This window comes from Balaenoptera ricei, chromosome 2, assembly GCF_028023285.1.
Source record: "Balaenoptera ricei isolate mBalRic1 chromosome 2, mBalRic1.hap2, whole genome shotgun sequence".
Lineage (NCBI taxonomy): Eukaryota > Metazoa > Chordata > Mammalia > Artiodactyla > Balaenopteridae > Balaenoptera > Balaenoptera ricei.
Window position 1 is genome coordinate 144,567,628 of NC_082640.1, and position 13,982 is coordinate 144,581,609.

At 33.5% G+C, this 13,982-nt stretch overlaps 1 protein-coding gene across 2 annotated transcripts in view; it reads right to left on the reverse strand.

Moving 5' to 3' along the window:
* The window catches only part of EXOC5 (exocyst complex component 5), a 57,433-nt gene that overhangs the window by 26,914 nt on the left and 16,537 nt on the right, over positions 1-13,982 (reverse strand). For both annotated transcript variants that reach the window (XM_059914299.1, XM_059914298.1), the window contains exons 2-10: positions 13,551-13,645; positions 12,776-12,923; positions 11,605-11,799; positions 7,874-7,938; positions 5,595-5,623; positions 2,138-2,247; positions 1,580-1,624; positions 1,331-1,471; positions 250-332 (exon numbers count right to left, since the gene is read on the reverse strand). In XM_059914299.1, the coding sequence (XP_059770282.1) occupies positions 250-332; positions 1,331-1,471; positions 1,580-1,624; positions 2,138-2,247; positions 5,595-5,623; positions 7,874-7,938; positions 11,605-11,799; positions 12,776-12,923; positions 13,551-13,645 (911 nt within the window). The remainder of the gene's footprint in view (positions 1-249; positions 333-1,330; positions 1,472-1,579; positions 1,625-2,137; positions 2,248-5,594; positions 5,624-7,873; positions 7,939-11,604; positions 11,800-12,775; positions 12,924-13,550; positions 13,646-13,982) is intronic.

The following is a 13,982-nucleotide window of genomic DNA, read 5'->3' on the forward strand; positions in this document are numbered from 1 at the left end:
AGTCTTAAACAAGGTTTTTATATTTCATTAAAGTACATTAATATAAAGCATAATATCCGATTCCTTAAGTTAACATGTTAAGAATGCTGCTCTTGTACAATACTAGTCTATACAGTCAAGTATTTAATGCTAAAAGGTATATTGTTATCTGACAAACTGTTATTCAAAAATACCTGAATACTTCCCCATTTTCTATTTGAAAAAAAGAAAATGTGAGATATTACCATTTTCTAATAATTAAAAATATACCTTGTATATAAATCGTAGAGACTTTTGAGATACTGCTCTGCATCGGACTTCCTACATTCTTCTAACTGGTCTTTCACAAAGCTCTAAAAAAAAAGTCAACATTCTGTCAATTAAGTAAATATTAAATTATATAGCCAATTTTTTTTTCTCTAGAATTACTCCACATTCTTGAACTGTTCTGAAATAAAATCCAGTGGAAAAGGCAATGCATAGAAAAGAGACCAATATAAAAAAAAAATAGGTTTTTAATTTTTACTGCTTCTCATATTTACTCATACATCTTATCAGTGTTGGGAATAAGCATTAAGAATCTCAAATACCTTGTCTTTTGAAATCTGCCTATCCTGCCTCATGAAGTACATTGGGAGAAAAAATTAAAAATCCCAAAAAACAAAACCTGAAGCTATATCAATATGGTCAATTCCTTAAAGCAGCTTTTCCAAAACTGTAGTCAAAGTAACACTAGTGCCCTTTGAGACATTACTATAAAATTGGGAAATGCTGTACATTACATCTCCACTTCTAGAGAATCACAATACATATTAGTATCTTTAAAGGCTATTAAAAGTCCTGAATTGTGTTTTAAAGACAACACTTATTTAATGTTGCTCAATCCATTGGTAAACATAGTTTAGGAAATGTTGCCTTAAAGTATAGAGGTATGGAAGCCAAGGTTGTAAATGAAATTCCTGTGTGTTTTCTTTTAATCTTAGTACCATATTATAAAAAATTCTACAGATTGAGCTTGTAATTCTTGTTCAATTTCAAAAATGCCATCTATTGGTCGAGGTAAGAAACCAATAAAAATTAAAACTGAGGCTAACCTACCACAACCTGATACACATGTAATTTCAAACAAATGCTCTGATGACACTGAGTGATGAGCACCTTTTTTCTTGGTGAAGAATAAAACATTTTTTTTTTTAAAAGCATGACACTGTCACTCCTTTCTCCTACACTTAATAAGTGGATTACTATGCCTAAGGATATTACACAAATAAACTAAATTTTAAAAACTTTTAAAACACAGAGGAAAAAAATCACATATTGCCTTAAGTACTTAATCATCGTTTAAAATTACCTGTAGTTTGATTTCAAATACATTTTGAATAAGTTTAGCCAGTACTGTTTCTGGATTACTAAAGATATCTCCAACTTGTTTGTTCACCCGTTGACAGAGTATTGCTGCATCTTCAAATATATCATTTCTCAAGTAAGCACCCTAAACAGCAGAGGAAATTTCATTGAATATATAATTTTAAAATGCTTTTTTAAAACACAAATTAGCATAAAATAAAATAAAATCCAATAAAGTGTACTGTTATGTTACCTCCTGGCACTGCTTTATATAAACATCAACACAATGGGAATAACCCTAGGAAGAAGAAAGAAATACACATCACTGTTGTGGTTCAATTATAACAATAATAACAACAATGTCAATAAAAGAGGTATTATATGTAATAAAGCTATGTCTATGCCTCAATAAATGGCCAACGGTAATAGCTACTCTCTGGTTCCTATATTCCAAACTTAAGGTCAAGCTTTCTGGCTTTTGAATTATTTCATCAAGTGTTTGACTGGAAAAAAAAAATACATTAAACACTCTGAAGGCAGACAATATGATTTTCTATATCAAACTATATAAAAATTCAGTGAAAAAATATTAATATTATTGAATATAAGATCCTTATTTAAATAATATTAACTACCTAAAATTTAATATCATTTCTGGAGAAAGATACAAATGTACATTCAAATTATTCCAAATAATGAAAATTATCACTGACTCATACAACCAGGGAAAAACAGAGACTATAATACATAGAATTCATATAATCTCCGCACTCTTTAAGACTAATCTGCATTTTAAATTTTTACTATTTACCTTAAAATGGAGTAAAACAGCTGCTACTTCCCTCATTCTGGTGATTTCACCTCTTCTTTGAGCACCAGTAAACTCCTGAATCAGCTGGCATTCTAAATCATGGTATTTACCTAAAAATAGAATGTCATTCAGCTACAATGAGACAAAGTATCCAAGTTATTTAGGAGTATATGGTTTCTTTATAAATATAATGACTAGGAATCTAGCTTTCTTTTAAAAGAATTGCAAAAACTATATGAGATTATAGGTAGTGGATCAAAACCTTATAATATACTGTGGTATATAAACCTATATTTTCAAGACCAAAAAATCTTCCCAACTGGTAAAACAGGTGAGCTCCTACAGTGTGACTGCCATTTACCACTGCTATATAAAAAAGCAGCTGGCTGGCAAAATCGTTCTCAATGGTGAAAAACTGAAACCATTTCCTCTAAGATCAGGAACAAGACAAGGCTGTCCACTCTCACCACTATTATTCAACATAGTTTTGGAAGTTTTAGCCACAGCAATCAGAGAAGAAAAAGAAATAAAAGGAATACAAATCAGAAAAGAAGAAGTAAAGCTGTCACTGTTTGCAGATGACATGATACTATACAGAGAATCCTAAAGATGTTACCAGAAAACTACTAGAGCTAATCAATGAATGTGGTAAAGTAGCAGGATACAAAATTAATGCACAGAAATCTCTTGCATTCCTATACACTAATGATGAAAAATCTGAAAGAGAAATTAAGGAAACATCCCCATTTACCAATGCAACAAAAAGAATAAAATACCTAGGAATAAACCTACCTAGGGAGACAAAAGACCTGTATGCAGAAAACTGTAAGACACCGATGAAAGAAATTAAAGCTGATACAAACAGCTGGAGAGATATACCATGTTCTAGGACTGGAAGAATCAACATTGTGAAAATGACTCTACTACCCAAAGCAATCTACAGATTCAATGCAATCCCTATCAAACTACCAATGGCCTTTTTCACAGAACTAGAACAAAAAATTTCACAATTTGTATGGAAACACAAAAGACCCCGAATAGCCAAAGCAATCTTGAGAAAGAAAAACGGAGCTGGAGGAATCAGGCTCCCAGGCTTCAGACTATGCTACAAAGCTATAGTAATCAAGGCAGTATGGTACTGGCACAAAAACAGAAATATACATCAATGGAACAGGATAGAAAGCCCAGAGATAAACCCACACACATATGGTCACCTTATTTTTGATAAAGGAGACAAGAATATACAGTGGAGAAAAGACAGTCTCTTCAATAAGTGGTGATGGGAAAACTGGACAGTTACATGTAAAAGAATGAAATTAGAACACTCCCTAACATCATACACAAAAATAAATTCAAAATGTATTAAAGACCTAAATGTAAGGCCAGACACTATCAAACTCTTAGAGGAAAACATAGGCAGAACACTCTATGACGTAACTCACAGCAAGATCCTTTTTGACCCACCTCCTAGAGAAATGGAAATAAAAACACAAATAAAGAAATGGGACCTAATGAACCTTAAAAGCTTTTGCACAGCCAAGGAAACCATAAGCAAGACAAAAAGACAACCCTCAGAATGGGAGAAAATATTTGCAAATGAAGCAACTGACAAAGGATTAATCTCCTAAATTTACAAGCAGCTCATGCAGCTCAATATCAAGAAAACAAACAACCCAATCCAAAAATGGGCAGAAGACCTAAATCGACATTTCTCCAAAGAAGATATACAGATTGCCAACAAACACATGAAAGGGTGCTCAACATCACTAATCATTAGAGAAATACAAATCAAAACTACAATGAGATATCACCTCACACCAGTCAGAATGGCCATCATCAAAAAATCTACAAACAATAAATGCTAGAGAGGGTGTGGAGTAAAGGGAACCCTCTTGCACTGTTAGTGGGAATGTAAATTGATACAGCCACTATGGAGAACAGTATGGAGGTGCCTTAAAAAACTAAAAATAGAACTACCATACGACCCAGCAATCCCACTACTGGGCATATACCCTGAGAAAACCATAATTCAAAAAGAGTCATGAACCACAATGTTCACTGCAGCTCTATTTACAATAGCCAGGACATGGAAGCAACCTAAGTGTCCATTGACAGGTGAATGGATAAAGAAGATGTGGCACATATATACAATGGAATATTACTCAGCCATAAAAAGAAAAGAAATTGAGTTATTTGTAGTGAGGTGGATGGACCTAGAGTCGGTCATACCGAGTGAAGTAAGTCTGAAAGAGAAAAACAAATACTGTAAGCTAACACATATCTATGGAATCTAAAAAAAAACAAAATGGTTCTGATGAACCTAGGGGCAGGACAGGAATAAAGACACACGCATAGAGAATGGACTTGAGGACATGGGGAGGGGCAAGGGTAAGCTGGGATGAAGTGAGAGAGTAACACTGACATATATACAGTACCAAATGTAAAATAGATAGCTAGTGGGAAGCAGCTGCATAGCACAGGGAGATCAGCTCAGTGCTCTGTTACCACCTAGAGGGGTGGGATAGGGAGGGTGGGAAGGAGACGCAAGAGGGAGGAGTTATGGGGATATGTGTATATGTATAGCTGATTCACTTTGTTATAAAGCAGAAACTTAACACACCATTGTAAAGCAATTATACTCCAATAAAGATGTTAAAAAAAGAAAGCAGCTGCCTGGAAAAAACCTTCTGGATGTCATTTGTGATAGCAAGAGACAGGAAAAATCTTAAACCTGAATTTATGGAAAGGGTGAGCAGAGTTATAAAACTCTTTACTAGTGTTCAGATGCCTTTACTACAAACAATGGCAGATTCAATACCAAGGTACACCTTGAGACAACATGTGGTATTTGATTCACTACATTCTTGAGGCTATTACAGTACACTTTTGGGAAAACAGGTGGTCTCTGAACTTCAATGACTTCCCAAAACAGTGACTTAGACTACCACGGGAGCCTGCAAATATAGCAGCCTTTCAAGAAATCCAGAATGATCTGCTTAAAATACAATCCAAAGATCAAGAATCAAGCTATCATGTAAGGAGTTAAATAGGTACTGAAATGGTCATTATGAGCTAGCTTTAAAAAAAGAGAACCTACATTAGAACTGTATGTATGAATACAAAAACAATCCCCAAGATACACTGTTAAATTAAAAACACAAGGTATGGAAGCTATTTGTATAGCATGCCACCAATTATTTTAAAATAAATGTGGACAGCAGAACTAAATTCTATACATTATATACACGATTTATGTCTTATGCTTGTATATCCATAGAATATTCTGGAAGAATACCCAAGAAATTGATCACACTTGTTTCAAGGAAGAGGAATCAAACTCAGGGATGGGGTGGGAGGATGACATTGTTCCCACTCTCTTCTTTTACTATTTTCTTTCTTTTATACAAGTAGTTTGATTACCTATCCAAAACAGTTAAATAAATAGAACCCCACTTACTTGCAATTTTGGATTTAACTTCGGAAAATCTGAAAGATAAAAACCAATGATGAGGTTCATTATTTGTGACAAATGTACCATAGTAATGTAAGATGTTAATATAAGGGGAAACTGGTTTTGGGGGTACATAGGAATCCTCTATACTAAATGTCGTCAGAAAAAAAGGAAGGAAGCGGGGGAGGGAGGGAGGGGAGGGAAAGACAAAGCCAGAGGGGAAAGAGTACTGATAGTAGGAAGCATGCCATGTAACAAAACTGAATTTGGGCAATCCAGATGGGGTATCTGGTTCTCACTGAGGAAATTCACATTGATTAACCAATTCCCCCACCCCTTTTTTTTTGATGTGGACCATTTTTTTTTAAAGTCTTTATTGAACTTGCTATAATATTGCTTCTGTTTTATGTTTTGTTTTTTTGGCTCAGAGGCATGTGGGATCTTAGCTCCCCGACCAGGGATCAAACCTGCACCCCCTGCATTAGAAGGCCAAGTCTTAACCACTGGACTACCAGGGAAGTCCCATCAATCCCCTTTTAAAGGGAGGAATTCTGTATGAGGCATTAACAACCCAGAAGACTCCAACAACTGGGTTATTGTCCCTACTCATATTCACCGGCATTTTAAATTCACTTGATATTTGTCTATTTTCCCCTCAGTTGGGATTTCCTCATATGACGTTCCACTATTGTTACTTAAAGAAAAACAACTATAAAATAAGCATATACAAATGAGTTATTTTAAAACTAGAAAAATAAAATAGAAGCCATAAAAAGGACCCAGTAATGTGCCTAGCATTCAACCTCTGCAAATTCAAAAACTAAAATATCACACACTACCATACACTAGAATTTTTTTCAAATCATAAGTATCAAGGGGGAATGCACAACATGGAAAATTAATGTTGAGAGATCTTATGTAATTAGTTTGAAGAGACAGGAGAGTGGGTGGCAAAAGAATGCCAAAGACAGATGAAGAAGGTAATAATTTAAAGATCTATACAAAATTGATATCAAAGTCACAGTGGATCACAGAGTATGTTAGGCCATATTGATCTTTGTGAAAAAATTAAACTTGATTAGGCTATATATTCAATTCTAAGGCTTGATACGCTAAAACAAAACTGTAAGAGAAGCATGTAATTGAGAAGCAGGAGAAGATGAGTATATGCCTGTGTGTTTGTAGGGGTGGGAGACAGATGAAGCCAACAGTTATGATGCACTTATTGTGAGCCACACATTTTACCCATTTAAGTAAATGTTTTAACTCTGAAATAAAGTTAAAGAGAGGTTTTTTGTGGGCGACATTAAAAATCATTGCTCATAATGCTGGACAAGTATGAGATTATTAATAATAGCTAAATGATAGATGCTTATTACTGCTAATCCTTTATGATGATACAAAGTTCAGAGTAAAATAAGATATATTTGGGGGTAGGGAATTCACTTTCACTCTATGTTTGGGACATAATGGACAAGCTTTAAGTATAGCAATACATTTACATTCTACCTGTACCTCAGGATTTTCAAGTATTACCAAAAGAATAAAATACGTATATTATCTGTTAAAAGGGAAGACATTTTTTCCAGATATTTAAATGGGAGAACCACTGTTAACAAGATTTTATTATAGAGTCTGACATTCCATGAACTAAAGGAAATCATGAAAGAATTTCCTTCTCAGTGAAGTTTCTTTTAGGATGAAACCATTAATACCTAACTTAGCAATGGCCCTAGGGTCTTGCATCTAAAACAGGATTTCTTAACCTGAAGTCCCTAGGAAGGAGCCTACAGATAGGCTAAAGGGTCTAAAACTCCATGAAATTGTATACAACAGTCTGTGTATCTGAATTTTTTAAGGAAATTTCATAGCTTTCACCAGCTTTTCAAAGGTGTCTAAGACCCCTAAAGGCTTAAGAATTCTCATGTAGACAGAAGAAGAAGGAACTCAAGAGCCCCATGTTTAAACTTTCTCTGTCCCCTTCTAGTCTGTTTATCAAAGTCCAGAAAAAAAGAAAATTCAAAATCTTACTCCAATTTCAAAATTCTCCAACAATTTTTTTCAAAAGAAAAACATAAGATTGAAATTATTTCAAGATATATCATTAAATTTAGTTGTTAAGATACCACATTTTTTTCAATCAGCTATTACATACTGTACCTGTACAAAGGCTGTCCTCAATAAGTTTTTGTTGAATTAATGAGCAAAATCATACAAGAAAAAGTACAATTTTATTCTATACACTATACCATATACTCAAATTAGCTCTTGAGAAATAAACTTGCCTATCAAAAGGTAACTCCTGCGCAATTAGGTGCAACTTCTGAATGATGTCTGCTGCCTCCTTTATCTATTAAAAAACAAAAGCAATAATTTAAAAAAAACCTTTATACATATCAAAAAATAATTTTATATTTAAAAATAGTAATATTCTTCTATGTATGCCCACAGACACTCACCCAAACAATTTTCTTTAAAAAACACAACAAATAAAATCTTATGAGCAACAGGAATACATCTGGGGTATCACCAATAATGAGTCAACAAAACATAAACATTTGTCATTATTGTACTGAAATCTTGTGATTTTATAATGCCACAATCCCTTCCCAATGAAACCTGCAGTTCAAGTTTACTCAGAAAAAATTCAAATCACTGATTGCTGAAAGCAAGTTTAAGTATCTTCTGAGTTTGTGAAACGATAAACAAGATTTATGAAAATAATTCAGATCATACTGCTGTATATATCCCATTTTAAGTGAAGAAAAAAACAACAAAATGCCTGTCATTTAATGAACATATCAAGTTATAAAACTTGTTATAAAAGCAAAGATTAAGTTTAATATGAAGTTTCTAGAATGGAAAACGGTACAGAAATGTTTGTACTTACTCAAGTTGTGGAACTAAAGGATTTAGGCAAGGGGTCCAAAATTCTTAAAATGCAGACATTTGTGCTTATTCACACTAATGTATAGGGGAGTTATATAATGTTTACTTTTTAAAACAAATTTCAAATAAGTATTGAGTTTTATTTTGGCACACCTTTAATTAAATGATTTTATGATCATTCACTTTCTCTTACACGAAAAAAAAAAAAGAGAGAGAGACTCATACAAACGTGAAGGAAGAGCTGAGAACATTAACACAGATCTTTCTAACTGAGTACTCATGTGAAGTCTGGCAAGCAACTGTGGAAAACAAAAGCAGGACCAAATGATATTGTTGTTTTGCCCAACAATAGTGAATATAGATAGCATTTCTGCTTCAGTTATCTCTTCTCTCCTAGTCAGCATGTCACTGTCATTTTCAGTTACCAGATGCTCACTCTATTCTACTGAACATGGGCACAGATACCACTGCATTATCTCTTTTCACCATGCCATTTAGTTGTACTAGCAATGTCCACCCTTTTCTCCTCACCGATACTCCCTTCAGAAAGGACCTACATACATGTTTTATGTTCCTATCAGGAGTTTGTTCTTGTTGTCTTAAGAGATGCAAGTCCCCATTACGTAGTGTTTGAAAACTTCACTTAATATAGTAAGAAGTATAGCAGAGTAAATAACACTTGATTTTATGGAATTCCCACAGGTAATTATTTTATAAAAATTGTTTCAAGCGCAAGTAGCTCTTAAGGTCATCCATCAGTTGAAAAATACTATAAAAGTACAGAAGCTTTCAAAACCACAATCTAATAACTTGCTTACATATACTACTGATGTTAGGGTAAGGTGAGAGACCACCACTACTGATGTTAGGGTAAAGTGAGAGATCACCACAGGTTAAAGATAATCAGGGCCATCAGGCATTATCTACATGAAGAACATTAAGTTGTGATGCTAAGAGAAACAACTAACATACTTTGTAATGACAGAGGTAAGAGGGAATATATACTATGGCCCTAAGATGGGTTTTTTTTTCCCAGAGAAGAAAATTAGAAGATTCTGAGAAGCAAAGATTAAAAAAAAGCAAAAATGACTATAGAGCAACAAGAAAAAGGAAAAAGATGTGTTGTTATCTTTTCGCATTCTAGTTCCTTCCACAATCACACACCTCCCTAACTACATGGGTGATTTTCCTTTTCTTTCCATTGGGAAGGTGGCTGGCACACAGTGCAGAAATTGAGATAGTTAGAAGTTTATCTAATAATTAGCAATCTAATACCATATATGATGTTCCTAAGTGTAGTTAACTGTGATAGTACCAGGTCAGAAGTAATGATTCAACAGTAACCCAAAACTTATGGGAGATATGAGAGAAAAACAAGACAATTGGGAAAAGAGGACTAGAGTATAAGAAAAAAGGAACAAGATGAAAGAAAATGGGATATGGTAGGGAGTGAAGCAAAGGAGAGAAAATAAGAGGAAGTAGCATAAGCACTGTTAGCTCTACTTGCTCTTCAAAAATTACAGACAGCTAGTGACCAAGTGAATGAAGTAGCAAGAATATGAAGATTTTTTCTTCTTCTTTCAATCAAAATCTTAAAAACTAAGAGACAATAGTAATACCATGAACTACACAATTACTTGAGGATAATTAAAATGTTTAAAGAAAAGTGTAAAAAACATAATTTCATTATGCAAAACATTACAAGCAATACAAATCAGGGTAAAAATATGTGTAATCAGTCAATTTTAAAATATTTATTTTTCTCTAGATTCTAAATGGCTGCCTTGAGCTGCATCAAATAAACAGACCAACTCACACTGGGTAAAATATCTGCATTTTGTTTATAACATAAATATACTCTACAATCCAACAGGTATAATCCAAGGTAACCCAAGGTATAAGACTTGAATTATATACAATTTTATATATATACAAAAAAACATTTTTATATGTATAAATATGTACTTTTATAATACATTAGAAATATGTTTATATTTAGGAAACATAAAATAAAAGCATTCCATAAACTATCCTGAAAAACAGTTCAGTGTTCAAGCCGTGTTTGTGTGTGTGTGTGTGTGTGTGTGTGTGTATATTATTATACATAAAAATCATGTGAATATATAAAAACTAGATATTGCCAGTATTTTACAAGTGTTTAAGTATGATAATGTTCTTGATGTTAATCTTATCAGTTCTACTTTATATTACAAATATAATTCCTGAAACTCATTATTTAAAATACTGCCTTTTCGTTAGAGGAGTTATCTCTACATATGTAACCATTCCTTTCAAAGATCTCTAAAAATTATAAATTCTATACCCCTATATAGTTCCTACTCACAAAAAAATGTGTTGCTTAATTCAAAGTGAACTTCAGTCCTACTTAGTTTTTAAAATTCCACTATCTGAGATATCCCATGGAGTACACTCAGAAAAATTCTGGAAGACTGTATTCAACATATTAGTGGACAACGTCACTATGTGCATATACCATCCATAAGAATGTCTATTTTTTCATGCATTTTGATTTTTTCCCCCGAGGGGAAGAAAGTGAGCTAAATAACCTCTTCCAAGATTGTACAGCAGCCAACACCATGCAACCTTAGACCAGGATTAAGTGACTAGTGCTATGAAAAAGATTAACATGAACAATTAATTCAGATTTTTCTATTCTCTTTGATCTAAACTATGCTTTAATTCTTTGTAAAAGATCTTTATTCAAGTAACAAAAACTAGAAGCTCTGAATTCCTTGCATAGAAAGATACTTCAGCTTGTCAATGATTTAGGTCAGACCACCCCTCACCCAATGGAATGTGACTATCAAATTCTGTTAATATTAAAAGTCAATTATGAAAAAGAAATATTTATTAAAATAGTTACCCCAACATTTCTAAACCATACAAATTTCATAAACAAAAATGCCAGGCAATCCAACTAAAAAGTTGAATATATATATACTTGATCAGCAATCTGTAGACAAGTGTACATTTCAGAATAAAGACTTTTAATAAGTCAGCTACTCAGTGACTTGAAGTCTGACTCTGGAAAGTAATAACTGTAGTTCATAATTAGGGCATTGTTATTAATGCTATAATTTGCTTTTATCCTTCTGACAGTGCTCACCTTTTCAGAATTTGTAAAAACGTCAGATTTCAATTCTCCATCTAGAAACTCATTAAAGTATTTCATCAATTTCTGAGCCTCTACTGCCCGTTGTCTGGGTGTGTTTACCCCCTCCAACTGGTCTCCAAGGTGACAGACCTTGGTTGCTACATAGCTGATGTGCTCATCTAGTTCTTGGAAATGTTGGAAGGCAACCTAGAAAAAATGTGAACAAGCATAAAATACAATCAGAGAACCCAGATTAACTACTAATACTATCATTATTACCAAGGGGAATCTGCATTAGAAGTATTTGGAATCTATCACCTGAACTACTTAAAAACACATTCTCTATCTTATGTAAATTACTGACTTTATTATTTTCTAACAGTTATACATGCTTAAGTGAAGGAATCTAAACATATGAAATCTGAGCAGAAATCAGCTTGCTAACCCCTAACACTAAAGGACAAACAGCCCCTGGGAGGCAGCGATGCTAAACATGCTCTTCTAACTACATTTACAAAGGGCAATCAAGTTCCACATCAGGTCCAGGCTGTGAAAGAGGTTCAGAGGTTCCAGATTAAGTTTAGGGCCTAAGAATGGCTAAGAAGCTTGGCCTACTTACCCCAGAGTCAGTCTAGAGATCTAGTTTTACTCCCAAATGGACTGAGGAAGAGTTCTGCACATGCTTTTCCCAGTTACACCAGCATTCTCATTAGGGTATATACCTCATGACTTTTGTGAAGCTTCCCAGACCAGGTTTCCTCTAGGAAAAAACTCCATCCAGGCAATAGTTGGTCTGGTATTATTCTTTTGCTTTATGATTAAATGAGAATGCAAATAAATACCTAAATGTCCAAGCTAATCACGACCCCCTAAAAATAAAGGTCTACTGAATTATCATTCTTAAAAGTTTGCACTGTTAAAGAGGAAGCAAGGACCACACTGTAATGGATACCACCCCATCCTAAGAGAGTACTGTGATCCCAAACCAACACTCAGTAGGCAAGCAAGTGCACCCAGAGTGCCTGATAACAATTCATTAACATTTTATCCCATGAGATGGGAGCAGTATAAAGAAACCTCAACAATTACTATTGCACTAGATTTTTTTAAAAAACTGAAAACTGAAAGGAAATAAAGATATTAAAGCCTGTATAAACTATTCATTATTTAACTAAATGTTTACCTGATTGCTTTTCTGGAGCTCTTGTACCTTCTTGGCAAATTCCTTAGCTTCTTTCTGACACTGTTGCTCTAGTTTCTCTACTTTCCTTTGAATCCTTTCATCCATTATCTGGAGTTCTTGAATATGATTTACAAATTCTTCTAATAATCTAACAAAGGAAAATTAGAATATGTATCAATCCATCTATAACTGATCACTAGGAAGTGACCAGTTCACTTATAATTGTAAATAAAGTATTAGTGAGCATTCCTTGAGGTAAGGATGAACATGTTAATTTTCTCTTCAGCATCCTGTTAGGGATTATCTCTGACATAAATGAAAACCTCATAGGGAATCTCCATTAACCCCCAGAATTGAAACCAATTTTATAGAAATAGTTAAAAAGGTAAATCATACTATATAAAAATAATACTGTGCATTCCAGGGTATGGTGAATTTTTGTTCCCCCAATTTACACCGATACTTAAAACAACATATTCAACATGTTTTATTTTAGAGGTATAGCCAGCCATTTCTAATTTATTACTAAGTGGAGAAAATATTAAATTCTCATATGCAATAAAACCCCTTCCCCCATATCACTTAAGGTCTTTCTCTAAAATAAAAGAAACATAAAAGGAAAAAAATAAATCTCAAACTTCTAATGCTTCTTCCTTTTATTGGCCAGTTGTTAACTCCCTTTACATGAATGTTGAAAGGAATTCCAACAGTCACCTCTATTCCAGACACAAATTTGGACTAGATTGCATCTATGAAAAAGAAATTTTTACTTCACCTTTTAGGATCAAAAGCTTCAGGTCCCCCTCTAGAGCCTCCTCCTGGGGTTCTCCATACAAGACGTTCAATATACTCATCTGCCACAAAAGGCTCCTAGTTTACAAAATAAATGTTCTTTTAAAAAGTTTCACAGACCATGACTTAATACTACTTACAAAAATGAAGCAGTTTATACCATGTGAGAACTTAAAATTAAATTACTAAACACATCTCTATTATTAAAATGTACAGGGTTTTTCAATTTAAAAAAATCTTCAATAAACAAATTACTTAATGAAAATCAGTATATTAAAATATTAAAGAGTATTATGAGCAGGAACATACCAAAGGAAAAATGAGCAAGGGACACAAACAATTTATAGAAGAAATACAAATGGCCAAGAAACATGAAATATATACAGCTTCACTAGTAATCAAATAAGGTCTAGTT